The sequence below is a fragment of the Danio rerio genome, chromosome 8 (assembly GCF_049306965.1).
Source record: "Danio rerio strain Tuebingen ecotype United States chromosome 8, GRCz12tu, whole genome shotgun sequence".
NCBI lineage: Eukaryota > Metazoa > Chordata > Actinopteri > Cypriniformes > Danionidae > Danio > Danio rerio.
The window spans coordinates 15,174,969-15,193,538 of NC_133183.1; the positions used below are offsets into that span (position 1 = coordinate 15,174,969).

At 33.1% G+C, this 18,570-nt stretch overlaps 2 protein-coding genes across 2 annotated transcripts; both read right to left on the bottom strand.

The window, feature by feature from the left end:
* Positions 1-1,354: 1,354 nt before the first annotated feature.
* Positions 1,355-4,594, bottom strand: LOC100001534 (novel protein similar to vertebrate pim oncogene family). Its single transcript, XM_021478546.3, has 7 exons — positions 3,253-4,594; positions 2,707-2,801; positions 2,557-2,607; positions 2,060-2,438; positions 1,796-1,972; positions 1,618-1,706; positions 1,355-1,496 (listed from the first exon to the last, which is right to left on the bottom strand). The coding sequence occupies exons 1-7, from the start codon at positions 4,232-4,234 to the stop codon at positions 1,476-1,478; spliced, it is 1,794 nt and encodes a 597-aa protein (XP_021334221.3). The 5' UTR covers positions 4,235-4,594; the 3' UTR covers positions 1,355-1,475.
* A 6,243-nt stretch (positions 4,595-10,837) lies between these two features.
* LOC100001608 (novel protein similar to vertebrate pim oncogene family) lies at positions 10,838-14,303 on the bottom strand. Its single transcript, XM_021478377.3, has 7 exons — positions 12,867-14,303; positions 12,483-12,577; positions 12,333-12,383; positions 11,836-12,214; positions 11,572-11,748; positions 11,394-11,482; positions 10,838-11,272 (listed from the first exon to the last, which is right to left on the bottom strand). Exons 1-7 carry the CDS (start codon positions 13,846-13,848, stop codon positions 11,252-11,254), a joined length of 1,794 nt encoding a protein of 597 aa, XP_021334052.3. The 5' UTR covers positions 13,849-14,303; the 3' UTR covers positions 10,838-11,251.
* Between the last annotated feature and the right edge of the window lie 4,267 nt (positions 14,304-18,570).

The following is an 18,570-nucleotide window of genomic DNA, read 5'->3' on the forward strand; positions in this document are numbered from 1 at the left end:
CACACATAGGGTACATTTATGCAATACATTCTATATTCTGCAATATATTCTTTTCTTTGCGGATAAATGAAAGTCTAAAAACATTAATCTGTACTAAAATCCAGTACTTTAGTTTGCCATTTTTTTTGCTTTGGTTGCCAAATGTTCATAGACTATGTTTCATGCTTGCAATATCCAATTTACAATATCCTTTCACATGGCATTGCCATTTTCACAAATATATATATATATATATATATATATATATATATATATATATATATATATATATATATATATATATATATATATATATATTTTTTTTTTTTTTTTTTTTTTTTTTTTTGTATTTGCATAGAAAATAAAAAATCTAAAACAAAATTTTAAAATTGGCAATTTCAAGCCCACATATTGTCATTGTTTAAGTATTTATGGCCAAAGACTCTAAACATGATATAAACATATCTAGATGTATTTTGTTTGAATTCACCTATGCACAGTTATTCAACTTACAAAGGAAAAAAACAAACGTTTTTGTGTGTGTTTGAAAAACATCTAACTGCTTATAAGGTGGCATGGAGGCTCAGTGGTTAGCACTGTTGCTGCACAGCAAGGTGGTCGCTGGCTTCCTAGCGGGACCCAGCTGGGTCACTTGACGTTTCTACGTGGAGTTTGCATGTTCTCTCTATGTTCATGTGGGTTTCCTCCGGGTGCTCCAGTTTCTCCCACAGTACAGGTAGGGGAAACTGAATTGAAGAAGCCACAGTCTAAATTAGCCATAGTGTATGTGTGTGAATGTGAGTGTATAGGAGTTTACTTGGTTGTGACTGGAAGGACATCTGCTGTGTAAAACATATACTGGATAAGTTAGCAGATCTTTCCGCTGTGGCAACCCCTGATTAATAAAGTGACTAAGCCGAAGGAAAATGAATGAATGAATAATTATCTATAAATCAAGTCATCAAGTAGCCATATAGATTTGCACTGCCTACCCAAATTTAGCCTTCTTTTGGCCAGACGTTTAGAGTCTATTAGACAGCATTTAAATGTCTCATTGCTTGGTGAGATGTCTGAAGAACAAATACATGTGGCAGGGAAGTGTCTGTTATTTTAAATATTCATTTTCAGAGTGGAAATGTGATGTCATTTTACAGCTTAAAATGATGTTTATCATCAGCTGTTTTGTGTTGGTGACTTTTTTGACACGTTTATTGTGTCAATATGCAGCCTCTAGTCATCTTTTTAACTGTAAGAATAGCATGACACAAGAAATGCATTGCATACTTATCATACATGACAGAAACAAGATTCACAGTACTATGTAAATATGTGCTCTCCTAGAATTGTTTTTGTCAAATAATACTCTTCACAAGAGTTCAATTAATGCATATGTTTTATTGTTTGTTTTGAGAGGAGCCACCTCCTGCTCAAGATTTCCTGCCTCAAACAGCCTGAAACGTTCCTCTCAAGACAATAACATGTAGGGTGGCTGTTCTTCACTTCTCCAGGTTGGTGTCCTAAAATAAAAACAGCAATTAGTTTATCAAAAGTCAATCCAAATCTAATATTCTCTAAGCTAACATCCATAGTCTTGTGTTTGAATTAACCCTCCCAAAATACTCTGCTTAGGCTTCATACCTTGAACCATTCGTGGAGAAGAATCTCTTTTAATTGAATCCGCTGCTCTGGCTTTTGCTGGAGACAGCAACTAATCAACTGACAGCATTCTGTGAAAAACAGTTGAAACATCTGTTTACCTTGAACTTCACACCTCCTTTGATGTTGCATGTAAGAGTCTTTAAAATAAAGAGCTTACCATCGGACAAGCCAGCTTTGGAGAAGTTGTTCTCATTGATCATGTGCAGTTCTTGAGGGTTGGGAAAGTCCTCACACACCAATACAAACAAGAGGATGCCAAGGGACCAGACTGTTGCCGGCTTCCCATTGTATTCACCCGTTTCCTCAAACTCTGGGGGGCAGTACTCAAGGGTGCCTAAAGGTAAAAGATTTTTGCATCAATTAGCATTTGTTGCTATAAATTCAGAATATCGTTTTTCACAGCTTAAGGGTTAATACATACCGGCAAATGAATCGTAGGGTAATTTCTTGAGAAGGTCTCCACACCCAAAGTCTATTAATTTGACTTTATGAGTCTCCTTGTTGATCAATAGATTTTCAAGTTTGATATCGCGATGTAGAACACCATTGCGGCAGCACATGTATGCAGCTTGAGTTGCCTGCTGCATAACAACACGCGCTAAACCTTCACTTATGGATCCTCCATAGCTTTCTGTGAAAGCATATAGGTCCTCACAGGGTGAAGGGTATTCCAACACCATTATATAATGGTCCTCCTGGTCCTGCCAGTCCAGAAGCTGGATTATTTCTGGAACGCTGGATACTCCATGGGCGAGGATGAGAAGTGCAACTTCAAGAGGAAAGGGCTCTGAATGACCCGACTACAGGAAATACATTTTTTATGATGTTTAGATAGATATATCTTTTATAGATTATGAATTGAATCATAATTTCACAAAATTTCGACAACAGTAGCTTGTCTTATGAGAAATCACTTACGATACATATGTATTCCACATCTTCCGTCTTTGTGACAAATTTCACTGCCACCTAATAAACAAGAAATAAGCAAAGTGTAAGTAAGAATGATTGTACAGCTAACATGTTGTATTTGTTACTATTTATCCAATCCAGAAAAATGAAAGGCACCTTTAAGTCATCGTGTAGACGTCGCCCCTTGTACACTGTTCCAAAGGATCCTTCACCCAGCATGTCATCGATCAGATAGTGGCAAGAATTGATGACTATTAAAACAAAACCAAGGTTAAGTAATATGAAATATCAACCAGTGTAAAACAGGACAAAATGTTTTACTTAATCAGTGTACATTTTTTGAAAATGAGGTCTGAATGTTGAATAAATAAGCTTTAGTTTTACCTATTGCCAAAAATGTATCTTGTGCAACTTAAGACTGGTTTTATGGTCCAGGGTCACAAATGGAAACATTAAAATGGCCTGATATAGTATTGCAGGTGTGTGTGTGTGTGTGTGTGTGTGTGTGTGTGTGTGTGTGTGTGTGTGTGTGTGTGTGTGTGTGTGTGTGTGTGTGTGTGTGTGTGTGTGTGTGTGTGTGTGTGTGTGTGTGTGTGTGTGTGTGTGTGTGTGTGTGTGTGTGTGTGTGTGTGTGTGTGTGTGTGTGTGTGTGTGTGTGTGTGTGTGTGTGTGTGTGGTGTGTTTAAGGGACAGTCAACTTACCCTGACTTGTCATCTTTCCATTATTCTCTATTTGTTTTGAAACAGAGGCCTGTGTGCAGACTGGAGCTTGACCACCATTGATGCTCCAGTCTGACGTTGTGTGCTGTGAAGTCTGAGGGAAATTGGCTCTCCCCTCGGAAGCATCGGGGACTGGAATCTCAGTGGCATTGTTACAACAATCAGAAGTGGATGAGTGAAATGGAGGCTGGGTGACATCAATACTCCAGACTGACACTTTGTGTACTGGAGTCCGGGTAGCGTCAGTACTCCAATCTGATGTGGTGCGTGTTGGAGTTTTGATCTTATCAATGCTCCAATCTGACATGGTGTGTGCTGAAGTCTTAGTGAAATCATTGCTCCACCTTGATGTGGTGCGTGCTAGAGCCAGGCCAGAATCAATGCTCCAGTCAGATAAGGTGTGAGCTAAGCTTTCGGCTTCATCACAATAGTCAGGACTAAGCAATGGAGTCTGGCTGATGTCAAAGTTCCAGTCGAATGAAGTCTGAGCAGTATTGCTGCTCAGAACTGGAGAACGGAGGACATCAGGTTGAACAGTAAGATGTTTCTTTACTGTTGGATAGACTTCAGGGTCACTGGCTGAAGGTTCCTGAAGATTGAGGTCTACAGTATGAATGACCTGCTGTAGAGATCCGTCACCTGAAGAGGAGGAAGGTTGTACTTCAGGTGGTGCTGCAGTTGCCCCAGTGTCCTGAGCCTCTCCATCAACCTGAAATGTACTATTTTTTTCAGCAGCACTCAAACAGGAGAACCACCGCCACAACTTGAACCTTCTTTTCTTTTTACGGTTGGCCTCCTTTCTCTTTTTATTTTTCCCCTCACTCGCACTATCTTCACCTACGCCAACAGGATGTTTATGAGCTTCCACCAAATTGGTGAGCTGTGGCGGTGCATCGTGATGGTAAACGTGCACACGCTCAAAATCATTGTTTGCCTTTTTGCAACGACAATTACGTTGACCCATCGCTCAACTAGTTTAACCGCAGAATGCCAAAGTCAGAGTTGCATTCGCATTCTCTTAGCTATGATGTCACCGTTTCGAACATTCACATTCAATTCTAAATGTGACGCAGGCTGGGCCGTTTCTGTGGAGCGTTTCTGTGGCCATTTGAAAGTGCCATATTGTTTTTGCATAAAGTATATGCCTTATAATCAATCAATAACTGATCACACATACTCATAGCCTGTATGCAAGCGGCTGCGCGGTAAACAGGCTAAACTTGTAAAACACCAGCGTTACGCCTTAATGAAATGAATTCTGCGTCAGTTTTACAACGAACTAAAACTCGAAATTAATTAAAATAAACAGTTGTAACAATAAAAATCATTGAAAAACATTTGTTTTTCACTATTTTACTTTTTTACTATTTTACTAAAAACCTATAGAAGACGAAACCTTCAAAAACTATACAAAAATAGGTAAAAACGAATAAATAAATAAGTTCATAAATAAATTCGTAAATTCCTGCATATTTTTTTGCTTTATGCAGGAATTTGTGGATTTATTTACTCATTTATTGTTATATTAGCTTATTTATTTATTTATTTTTTATTTATTTATTTATTTATTTTATTTTATTATTTATAGTTTTCTTTATGCATATATTTTCCTATTTATTTATGCTTTGTTTTATTTATGCAGAAATTATTTACTTATTTATTTATATATTTTCGTTTTTATCCATTTTTATTTATGCAGACATTTATTTATTTATTTGTTTATTTGCGTATTTATTTATTTTATGCCTGCATTCATGGATTTATTTACTCATTTATTTATTTGCGTATTTATTTATTAATTATTTTATTTATACAGGAATTTATAGATTTCAAAGCTTATTTATGTATATATGCGCGTATTTAGTTATTCTTTTTTTATTTTGTTTTATTTTTGCAGAAATGTAAATGTATTCTCCAATTTCTTTATTTATTTGCGCATTTATTCATTTATTTATTTATTTTTGCCGGTTTCGTCCTTCGTATAAACTCAGCATTCTTTTGATTTTGGATGCATGCTTTTTTTTTCTATTGACATAATAATGTTGCTCCCTTTTTATTCATTCATTCTTTATTGTACTGCGTGCGTGTGTATATGTTTCACTGGTAGTGTTGAGGTTGACATTTTGTATGGGTAAATTCTTTAATGAATGTATAAATGAATGGTTTGACTCGACTCTAATAAGTATGGCTGATATTTTAATCCTCATGCTTAAAATATCATCAGTGACTTTCACTTCTATTTTTTGATAGGCTACATGTTTATATATATTGCTAAATTGTTTATATCCATTCCCACATTGACACATTTATATTCTAGCAATCTCGTATTTTACTATTGTCTAGACAAACTTTTTTTAAATTTATTTTTTTATTTAAACTTCAAATAACAAACAGGCATTTTCAACTTCCATTGTTAAACATATATAACATTATAACCAAGCAGCATATAATAAACAAAACAGTACAAATTAATAATAACATAAAAATAAACCTTAAATAATACAAAAGAAAATACATTACATTCAGGGGGGTCAGTCCATATATGTTGACAAAAGCTTAGAGAGCTTTAAGGCACCTTTTGTTTTTACTTGTTTTATAGATTTATATGACATATTGAAATCATTTTTAAATGCTTTGAAACAAGAAGAAACGTTAACAAATCTACATTTGTGTACATGAAATTTTGCTACAATCGACATATTATTACATAGAAATTCAACTTCCTTGTTTTTCATAAAAATGCCAAATTTCACAATGTGATAGTCAAACGCAGGTGTTACATTTTTAGGTATCAACCACTAATACAATCTGTCCCAAAAGGATTTGACACTGGAACAACTATAAAAAAAGATGTTCCTGTGATTCTATATCTTTCAAGCAAAAAAATACAATATTACTGTCTAAATGAAATCTTATTCTAAGAAATTCGTTACATGGATAGATGTCATTAATTGTTTTGAAATGTACTTCTTTCATTTTAGGTAACAAGGGAAATGACAGGTATCTTTTTCTAATTTCAATAGTGTCCGCTTTAGAAAATCTCTCAGATAAAACTTTTCTTTTAACAGGAAGAGGAAAATATTCTTTTGTCAGTAGTGATCTCAAGACCTTGTTGTTACATTTAATATCCCAAAATGAATAATTATTTATAAACAAATCAACTAGTGTAGGTATTACAGAGGAGTATTGCATTATACCTTTAACTAAATTTCTCAAAGCTACAGGAATAGCTTTGACAACCAAAGAGAATTCTCTATGTGCACAATTACAATTGAATTTTAACTTAAAATGATCATAGCTCAACATATTACCATCATCATCCATTAAATGAATTACATTCCAAATTCCTTTGTCAAACCAGTCTTTAAAAAATAAAGATTTCCTCTCATGTAGAACACACCTGTTATTCCAAATGATAACATTATGTGGAGTAAAATTGTGCTTGTACAACATTTTCCAATATAGTAACACTTGCGCATGAAAACCAGACAAAAAATCAATAAATTTTACTTTTTATGTTTTTGTAATTTCATTTTAATATTTTTCTCACTGCAGTAAGCAGTTAAATTTGTGTAATTATAAGATTACCGTCTTTTATAAAGATTTGACATGTTCGGAGTTCATTTCAGTTAAGTCGACTCAAACTAATTTATTCTCTGTCTTAATACATGTTATGTAGAAAAATAATGTGCCCAATTAATCAAAGGGTGTCAAAATAACTACTAACCAAATTTACTTAGAACACGTACTGTAATAAAATTGTACGCGTAAAACAATGACCAAGCATACTGTAGGACAAATAACTAAACGCTTTCTGTTTGTATAAGTTTAAATATACTTAAGTGAGGTTTAAGTTTATTTCTGTGCGGCATCTAAATAAAATTATGTGGATGTGTACACAGACAATGGACTGAATGTATATTTTCTTATGAACTGCTTAACAGAAGTGTACTGATAGCAGACTTACTGGGGTTGATGTGTATTGTAGAGCTCAATGTGACAGGACATGACTTCTAAACAATCGAAGAGCATGTCTGACCAGTTTGATGGAATATTGAAATGAATGTCAATTACAAAGTAAATAACATTAATTTAAGCAGCTTTGTCGTTTTGTTAGGAGTGAGGAACTTTTTTTTTGAGAATAAATAAAATTGAAAGTTGTAAAAAAAAATACTGTTTTTAAAAAAGTAATGAAGTAAAAGTAAACATTAATTTTAACTGTACTCAAGTAGGGTACAAAACATAAAAGTAGTACTTAAGTACAGCAATCAGCTAACATTGTTCATACATTGTTCGAGTACTTTACATCTGTGATGTTGTAACTATTTCAAATACCACTCTAAAAATGTCACAATATAATGTAAACATGTTCATCGAAAGATTGTCGTACAAAAAGTCAGTTATATGTAAGTTGTATGCTTACATCCTGACCGATACATTAAAAAATTTTAGATTTACAGCAAAACAAAATGTTTGTCTCAGGAAGTGTAGTTCTTTACTGATATGACTGTCTGTTTTTACAAAACAGTATGACATGTACTTTTGTATATTTCTAACACTGTTACAATGTTGCATCAAAGTTGCAGAATAGTGAATAAGAAAAACACTTTAATATTTCAATTTGTGGAAACATTCCACAAATCTCAACCAAACAAGTTAGAGGTGTCAGCTTTACATACCCTGACACATATTTACCTTTCAAAATGCTAAATATTCAATTAGTACAATCAGAAGCTTTAACTATTTACCAAAATGTCAAGCACATGATGTTTAACTAAATGTATCAGCTTTTTATTTCAACTTTATCATAAGTATATCACTAAAATTATAGGCCAGAAAATAGATTTAGTATCACATAACATAAAAATAAAACAAAAAAACATCTTATTGCTACTCTGCAACAAACATAAGCAAACGGTTTTGGTACCCTTTGTATAAAATTGGTGAATATTGTTATTCGTAGATTATCTGATGGTAAAGTGTATGTTTATATATCTCCAGAACGTATAATGCATAACTTGATTTTTTAAATTTCTTTGTTTTAACAGAACAAATTTAAGAAAGCCTAGGTTTTTAACCAAACTTGACTTTTTAAAATAACTTTTATCTAATAACCAAATATGAGGTAATGGGTCCTAAACTTGATCTCTTTCTTGACCTCAAAGGCATTGTAATAAGTTATGGAATATGGGTTATTTCATAAATTTAATTGTATTTTCTTACAAGTATGTTTCACTTAAATTCCAAATGAATATGCAAGTATAGATGTAATCCTATTTCTTCTCAATCATTCTTTGAAAAAGAACACTATCATGAAAGATGCAAATTTCAGTTAAATATGTGACTGCTTTGAGCCCTAATAGGAATCCAAATAAACAATTGTATTGAACAATTCAAACTGCAGAATAATGTTGAAAAGACTGTACATATTTGCTTAAAACATTCAAATTAATTGTATTGTCCATTTTGGCAATGAGTTTTGAGATGACTTCAGCTGTGCATTATATTTTGTCAACCTAAAACTTCCATGAAATGTAAAAAATCTATAATATTAGTTCTCTAAAATCTTTCATTGTGAATATATTTACGGTATGACTCTGTATTTTTATTTTTAAAATAGGTATCCCTACATCATCACGCCTATGTCTTAAATAAAAGACAAGATGTCAACTATCATGAGTTTTATGACACCATAGCAGATGTTCATAGTACCGCCCCGTGAGTGAAGGCGGGCCTGTTTGAATGCGTAGATAAAGCGGCCCATTATTACTTCCAGCTACCAAGGAGTAATGCTTCTGGCTACAGTCACTGATCCTAAAGCTTTCTACAAGAACCAATTGATCAGGAGTAAAAAGAAGATTAAAGACATAAAAAGGTACTATCTTTGAGGACCACCGCCCCTACTTTGGTCTTGTTTGCACTGAACTATTAGGGCTGAACTATCGCTGTTTAAGGACACAGGCCGCATCTTTAAGGTACTACTTTATATGATCTAAACAGATTATGGGACAAACTTTGTATTGTGATTAAAGAAAAAACGTTTTCTTAAAAATATTTTCAGATTTTTTTTCTGACAGCCACCATGCAAAGATGGTTGATTGCTATTGTTCTCAAAATACTGACGGTAATGCGCATGAAAGGCCCGAGTACGAGTGCAACCCTGTTTTTGATTGTCAAATAAGGTCTATTGTGGACAACATGTTTAAACAGCATTATAGGGACCATAGGGTTTTTCTTCTGGAGAAGATCATTAATGATGCGTGTTATTCTAAACATGATTGTACAGGAAATGGCAAACGTGTGAAAAATCTCAAGAGAAATGGACGTTGTGAGAGGGACCTTAAACTCATGGGCCGATACGATAAATCATTTGACACACCTGTGTTTTCATAGCAATGGTGCTGTCTGTGCAACCAATACAAAAATTCTGGAGGTGCTGACTGAATTGAGTGATGAGATGGGGGTCAGGCAGGTTCTATGTATGTCAACATATATAGCAGATATTTGTGTGTCACTGGTTTCAGAAAACAAAATAACAAATATTGCTGAGACTGTGTAAGTTATGACCAGCCACATACTAGAACATGACAGAATGCTTTTAGCAGCATTTCTTTGTTGTTTGGTAATATTCAGTAATGTCTTTATTGTTCTGGTGGTGTACCCTGTTTTTTTTTCAATGTATGACAGTATATATGTATTTTTTTTCTTAGTTAATTTGTCTTTATTATGGTAATGCAATCCATGTTTGTTCATTATGTACTACTCTATTTCAGTGTATATTTACTTGAAATAAAAGTTTATCAACTCAAGTGTCTATGCCTTTCCTGTAAAAAAGTTAAAAATTGAGCTAGGTGGAAAACATGATGGTGTGAAACAAATCATAGAAACATTGTCGAAACTGATTAAAGCCCTGTATTAATGCCAAGTGTATATTTAAATATTTAGAAAATTAGAATGTTGCATAGTGTGTCAAGGATTGGTTACTTGTCTAAAGCATAAAGGTATAAACTGTAGATCATTTATTAAAGTTGGTTAACGTTTAAAACAACCCAATAACACACAGTTCTCATGTATAACTGTGTCAGTTTGTAGTCAGTTTAGAAAGACAACCTTAAAATTTTCGCCCAATTTAGTTTTAAAGATGCACTGACGTACAATTTCATAATTTCTCTTTCATTTGAAAAAGAGAATGAACAAAAGGTATACATGATATTGTTGGTTGTGTCTGGTTTAAAACCAAAAAATTTACATCTCAAACTTTCATGACAGTTCAAAAGAAAACATTTCTAATACACAGTACATTAGACACTGTTGCAAAAAGATATTAATGCAGTTTTAGTGGCAAATATTCATTTAGTTTTGTAGACAGATCGCACTATTGACAGATCACAGTATTATGTTTTTCTCTTCTTTTTCATTCTTTTATAACTTGTTTTAACACATTTGATCTGTTTTTATCATTTTTTAAATATTTTTTTATTATTGTTTTTATCTTTCTTAAACATGTCTCTTTTATTGTCTATTTAGCACTTTGAATTGACACTATGTATGAAATGTACTATATAAATAAACTTGCCTTGCCTTGCCTTGCCTTTGTAGAGTCATACTTCTTGTGAAAAATAAATATATACTGTGAAGAATGAGAGAACTAAAGAAAATTGACAGTAGAAATGGATATTGTGACTTTTACTGTATGCATCGTGACAGATGCTATGAGAGTTGTGTAAAATTAGACTTTTAACACATATGCAAAAAAAGTTTGCAAAGACATTGAGTTAAAAACAGAAACAAGATTCACAGTACTATGTAAATATGTGCTCTCCTAGAATTGTTTTTGTCAAATAATACTCTTCACAAGAGTTCAATTAATGCATATGTTTTATTGTTTGTTTTGAGAGGAGCCACCTCCTGCTCAAGATTTCCTGCCTCAAACAGCCTGAAACGTTCCTCTCAAGACAATAACATGTAGGGTGGCTGTTCTTTAGTTCTCCAGGTTGGTGTCCTAAAATAAAAACAGCAATTAGTTTATCAAAAGTCAATCCAAATCTAATATTCTCTAAGCTAACATCCATAGTCTTGTGTTTGAATTAACCCTCCCAAAATACTCTGCTTAGGCTTCATACCTTGAACCATTCGTGGAGAAGAATCTCTTTTAATTGAATCCGCTGCTCTGGCTTTTGCTGGAGACAGCAACTAATCAACTGACAGCATTCTGTGAAAAACAGTTGAAACATCTGTTTACCTTGAACTTCACACCTCCTTTGATGTTGCATGTAAGAGTCTTTGAAATAAAGAGCTTACCATCGGACAAGCCAGCTTTGGAGAAGTTGTTCTCATTGATCATGTGCAGTTCTTGAGGGTTGGGAAAGTCCTCACACACCAATACAAACAAGAGGATGCCAAGGGACCAGACTGTTGCCGGCTTCCCATTGTATTCACCCGTTTCCTCAAACTCTGGGGGGCAGTACTCAAGGGTGCCTAAAGGTAAAAGATTTTTGCATCAATTAGCATTTGTTGCTATAAATTCAGAATATCGTTTTTCACAGCTTAAGGGTTAATACATACCGGCAAATGTATCGTAGGGTAATTTCTTGAGAAGGTCTCCACACCCAAAGTCTATTAATTTGACTTTATGAGTCTCCTTGTTGATTAGTAGGTTTTCAAGTTTGATATCGCGATGTAGAACACCATTGCGGCAGCACATGTATGCAGCTTGAGTTGCCTGCTGCATAACAACACGCGCTAAACCTTCACTTATGGATCCTCCATAGCTTTCTGTGAAAGCATATAGGTCCTCACAGGGTGAAGGGTATTCCAACACCATTATATAATGGTCCTCCTGGTCCTGCCAGTCCAGAAGCTGGATTATTTCTGGAACGCTGGATACTCCATGGGCGAGGATGAGAAGTGCAACTTCAAGAGGAAAGGGCTCTGAATGACCCGACTACAGGAAATACAATTTTTATGATGTTTAGATAGATATATCTTTTATAAATTATGAATTGAATCATAATTTCACAAAATTTCGACAACAGTAGCTTGCCTTATGAGAAATCACTTACGATACATATGTATTCCACATCTTCCGTCTTTGTGACAAATTTCACTGCCACCTAAAAAACAAAAAATAAGCAAAGTGTAAGTAAGAATGATTGTACAGCTAACATATTGTATTTGTTACTATTTATCCAATCCAGAAAAATGAAAGGCACCTTTAAGTCATCGTGTAGACGTCGCCCCTTGTACACAGTTCCAAAGGATCCTTCACCCAGCATGTCATCGATCAGATAGTGGCAAGAATTGATGACTATTAAAACAAAACCAAGGTTAAGTAATATGAAATATCAACCAGTGTAAAACAGGACAAAATGTTTTACTTAATCAGTGTACATTTTTTCAAAATGAGGTCTGAATGTTGAATTAATAAGCTTTAGTTTTACCTATTGCCAAAAATGTATCTTGTGCAACTTAAGACTGGTTTTGTGGTCCAGGGTCACAAATGGAAACATTAAAATGGCCTGATATAGTATTGCAGGTGTGTGTGTGTGTGTGTGTGTGTGTGTGTGTGTGGTGTGTTTAAGGGACAGTAAACTTACCCTGACTTGTCATCTTTCCATTATTCTCTATTTGTTTTGAAACAGAGGCCTGTGTGCAGACTGGAGCTTGACCACCATTGATGCTCCAGTCTGACGTTGTGTGCTGTGAAATCTGAGGGAAATTGGCACTCCCCTCGGAAGCATCGGGGACTGGAATCTCAGTGGCATTGTTAAAACAATCAGAAGTGGATGAGTGTAATGGAGGCTGGGTGACATCAATACTCCAGACTGACACTTTGTGTACCGGAGTCCGGGTAGCGTCAGTACTCCAATCTGATGTGGTGCGTGTTGGAGTTTTGATCTTATCAATGCTCCAATCTGACATGGTGTGTGCTGAAGTCTTAGTGAAATCATTGCTCCACCTTGATGTCGTGCGTGCTAGAGCCAGGCCAGAATCAATGCTCCAGTCAGATAAGGTGTGAGCTAAGCTTTCGGCTTCATCACAATAGTCAGGACTAAGCAATGGAGTCTGGCTGATGTCAAAGTTCCAGTCGAATGAAGTCTGAGCAGTATTGCTGCTCAGAACTGGAGAACGGAGGACATCAGGTTGAACAGTAAGATGTTTCTTTACTGTTGGATAGACTTCAGGGTCACTGGCTGAAGGTTCCTGAAGATTGAGGTCTACAGTATGAATGACCTGCTGTAGAGATCCGTCACCTGAAGAGGAGGAAGGTTGTACTTCAGGTGGTGCTGCAGTTGCCCCAGTGTCCTGAGCCTCTCCATCAACCTGAAGTGTACTATTTATGTCAGCAGCTCTCAGACAGGAGAACCACCGCCACAACTTGAACCTTCTTTTCTTTTTACGGTTGGTCTCCTTTCTCTTTTTATTTTTCCCCTCACTCGCACTATCTTCACCTACGCCAACAGGATGTTTATGAGCTTCCACCAAATTGGTGAGCTGTGGCGGTGCATCGTGATGGTAAACGTGCACACGCTCAAAATCATTGTTCGCCTTTTTGCAACGACAATTACGTTGACCCATCGCTCAACTAGTTTAACCGCAGAATGCCAAAGTCAGAGTTGCATTCGCATTCTCTTAGCTATGATGTCACCGTTTCGAACATTCACATTCAATTCTAAATGTGACGCAGGCTGGGCCGTTTCTGTGGAGCGTTTCTGTGGCCATTTGAAAGTGCCATATTGTTTTTGCATAAAGTATATGCCTTATAATCAATCAATAACCGATCACACATACTCATAGCCTGTATGCAAGCGGCTGCCCGGTAAACAGGCTAAACTTGTAAAACATAGACCAGCGTTACGCCTTCATGAAATTAATTCTGCGTCAGTTTTACAACAAACTAAAACTCGAAATTAATTCAAATAAACAGTTGTAACAATAAAAAATCATTAAAAACATTTGTTTTTCACTATTTTACTTTCACTATTATACATTATATTACATATATTTATTTATAACAAAATTCGAATGGACCTAAATTTACCAAATGATTTAAAACGTCTGAATGGATTGTAAAATGCTAGACACTTCTATTTACTTCGTTGTTATTCCTTTTGCACATTTTATCAATCAATTTATCATTATCTATCCGCATCTGCAACATGGATATTCGCACCCTAGGAAAAAAAACCTATAGAGGACGAAACCTTCAAAAACTATAAATAAATAAGTAAACAAATAAATAAATAAATGAATAAATAAATTCATAAATTCCTGCATAAATAAAACAATAAATAAACACATTGCATATTTATTTGCTTTATGCAGGAAATTGTGAACATTTTTACTCATTTATTTTTATAATTGCTTTTTTTATTTATTTAATGTTTTATTTATGTAGTAATTTATATTTTCTTGTTTATTTATGCTTTGTTTTATTTATGCAGAATTTATTTACTTATTTATTTATATATTTTCGTTTTTATAAATTTTTATTTATGAAGACATTTATTTATTTGTTTATTTATCAGTCGTATTTATTTATTCATAAAAAAATATTTATGCCTGCATTTATGGATTTATTTACTTATTTATTTATTTGCGTATTTATTTATTAATTATTTTATTTATACAGGGATTTATAGATTTCAATGCTTATTTATGTATATATGCGCGTATTTTGTTATTCTTTATTTTATTTTATTTTTGCAGAAATGTATGGATTTATTCTCCAATTTCGTTATATATTTGCGTATTTATTAATTTTTGTATTTATGTATGAATTTATGTATTTATTTACTTTGTCTTTTATTTTTATTTTTTTTTTTATTTTTTGCGTATTTATTCATTTATTTATTTATTTATTTTTGCCGGTTTCGTTCTTCGTATAAACTCAGCATTCTTTTGATTTTGGATGCATGCTTTTTTTTTCTATTGACATAATATTTTTGCTCAATCATTCTTTATAGTACTGCGTGCGTGTGTATATGTTTCACTGACAGTGTTGAGGTTGACATTTTGTATGGTTAAATTCTTTAATGAATGTATAAATGAATGGTTGGACTCGTCACTATTAAGTATGGCTGATATTTTAATCCTCATGCTTAAAATATCATCAGTGACTTGCACTTCTATTTTTTGATAGGCTACATGTTTATATATATTGATAAATTGTGTGTATCCATTACCACAGTGACACATTTATATTCTAGCAATCTCGTATTTTATTATTCTCTTGACGAACTTTTTTTTTTTAATTTAAACTTCAAAAAACAAACAGGCATTTTCAACTTCCATCGTTAAACATATATATCATTATATCCAAGCAGCATATAGCTAATAAACAAAACAGTACAAATTAATAATAACATAAAAATAAACCTTAAATAATGCAAAAGAAAATACATTACATTCAGAGGGGTCAGTCCATATATGTTGACAAAAGCTTAGAGAGCTTTAAGGCACCTTTTGTTTTTACTTGTTTTATAGATTTATATAACATATTGAAATCATTTGTAAATGCTTTGAAACAAGGAGAAACTTTAACAAATCTACATTTGTGTATATAAAATTTTGCTGCAATCAACATATTATTACATAGAAATTCAACTTCCTTGTTTTTCATAAAAATGCCAAATTTCACAATGTGATAGTCAAACGCAGGTGTTACATTTTTAGTTATCAACCACTAATACAATCTGTCCCAAAAGGATTTGACACTGGAACAACTATAAAAAAGATGTTCATGGGATTCTATATCTTTCAAGCAAAAAATACAAGCATTACTGTCTAAATGAAATCTTATTTTAAGAAATTCGTTACATGGATAGATGTCATTAATTGTTTTGAAATGTACTTCGTTCATTTTAGGTAACAAGGGAAATGACAGGTATCTTTTTCTAATTTCAATAGTGTCCGCTTTAGAAAATCTCTCAGATAAAACTTTTCTTTTAACAGGAAGAGGAAAATATTCTTTTGTCAGTAGTGATCTCAAGACCTTGTTGTTACGTTTAATATCCAAAAATGAATAATTATTTATAAACAAATCAACTAGTGTAGGTATTACAGAGGAGTATTGCACTATACCTTTAACTAAGTTCCTCAAAGCTACATTAATAGCTTTGACAACCAAAGAAAATTCTCTATATGCACAATTACAATTGAATTTTAACCTAAAATGATCATAGCTCAACATATTACCATCATCATCCATTAAATGAATTACATTCCAAATTCTTTTGTCAAACCAGTCTTTAAAAAATAAAGATTTCCTGTCATGTAGAAAAATACACCTGTTATTCCAAATGATAACATTATGTGGAGTAAAATTGTGCTTGTACAACATCTTCCAATATAGTAACACTTCTGCATGAAAACCAGACAATTTAAATGGCAATTTTAGTAAGTCAAAATCACATTTTAGAAGAAAAGAAATTCCTCCGATCCTTTGAAAAATATGAAAAGGGATGCTAAACCATAAAGACGGTTCACCTTTAACAAAGCTTTGTAACCATTTTAACTTCATTACTCCATTTATAACGCCAAAATCAATAACATTCAACCCCCCTTCCTCTGATAACTTTACCAAATCATTTTTTCGAATTAAATGTTGCTTATTGTTCCAAATAAACTCATAATGAACTCTGTTAATTTGTTAATACATCTTTCTGGTACACCTAAGGAAAATGCTGGATAGATTAATCTTGATATTGCTTCCATTTTTGTTAATAATATTCTCCCAAAAATTGAAATATTTCTTTGTAACCAGCTACTTAATGTTTTTTTATTTTTCTGTACAACAGTATAAATATTATTATTTTCCCTGTCCCTAAAATTTTTTGTAATAGTTATTCCCAAGTATGTTATTTAGCTTTTAATTGGGATATTATACAATGAGTTTTATGTATTATTGTGAAGAGTTAGAATCTCACATTTTTTTCAAATTTAAATGTAACCCTGAAGCATTAGAAAACAATGATATAGACTTTAAGGCAATCGGTATTTGATTAGAGTCCTTCAGAAATCAAGTTGTATCATCAGCTAGTTGTGTAATTACCAAGGATCTACTTTTAATGGCTTAATATTTTTAATATACAGTGCTAATAATTCGGCAGCAGGTAAGAAAGAAGGGGGCTGACTGGATCTCCCTGTCGTATTCCCCTTCTGATATCAAATCTCTTTGTAGTACCCGATTGAAGTAAAACAGCACTTGTTATTTGTTATATTGTCAACATTGAAAGAATATTAATAAATTTTGTCCCAAACCCAAAATATTGTTGAGACTGAAAAACAAAAGGGTGTTCAAGTTTATCAAAAGCTTTTAGAAAATCCAGAAATAGTATTATACCATCATCCTCTATCAAATGTAAATAGTCTAAATCTAACACCATGCAAATGTTATTATGTATTAGTCGATTTGGAAGAAACCCAGATTGTGTATCACTAATAATTTTACCTATACCACCTTTAAGTCTACTAGCTAATGCATGAGTGAATATTTTGTAATCAATGTTAAGTAAAGTAATTGGTCTTAAATTATCAATAAGAGTATTGTCTTTTTTGGTTTAGGTATGAAAATAATTATAGCCTGTTTCATTGTAGTTAGTAGTGTATTACTTTCTAAACATTCTTTTAGTGCTTTAAAGAGCATTTCTCTTATATCATTCCAGAAAAAAGATAAAAGTTAGTTGCAAGTCCATCTTGACCTGGTGATTTACCTAAAGCCATTTTTTAATAGCAGCATCAAGTTCTTCAATTTTTAAATCAGAGTCACATATCATTTTAAAATCTTCATCAATTTTAGGAATAAAATTATAGAATTTTTGAAGAAATTCTCAGAATCTTTCATGGAAAATGATGATGAATATAGGCTTTGATAAAATTTAAAAATCTCATTACTTATTTCTTTTGGATCAGTTACAATTTTATTATTTAGATTTAAGGTGGTAATTGCATTTCTGTCTACTTTTTTCTAATCTACTAAAATAAGAGCTGTTTTTTACACCAGCTTCCACCCATTTTGCTCTAGATCGTATATATGCCCCTTGTGCCCTATTTAAGTAGAAATCGTCTAATTTAGTTTGTAATCTAATCATTTCCTCTTTATTAGGTTCTAATGATAAATCCTTTTTACAACAATCATTAATGTCTTTCATCGGCTGTTTTTCTAATTCTTTTTGCTTATTACACAATATTTTACCATAATTAATTGAGTACATTCTCACTTTATATTTAAAGATTTGCCACTTCTTTCCATATGAATCAATCTCATCATTTGTCATAATTGAATATAAGATTTTTTTA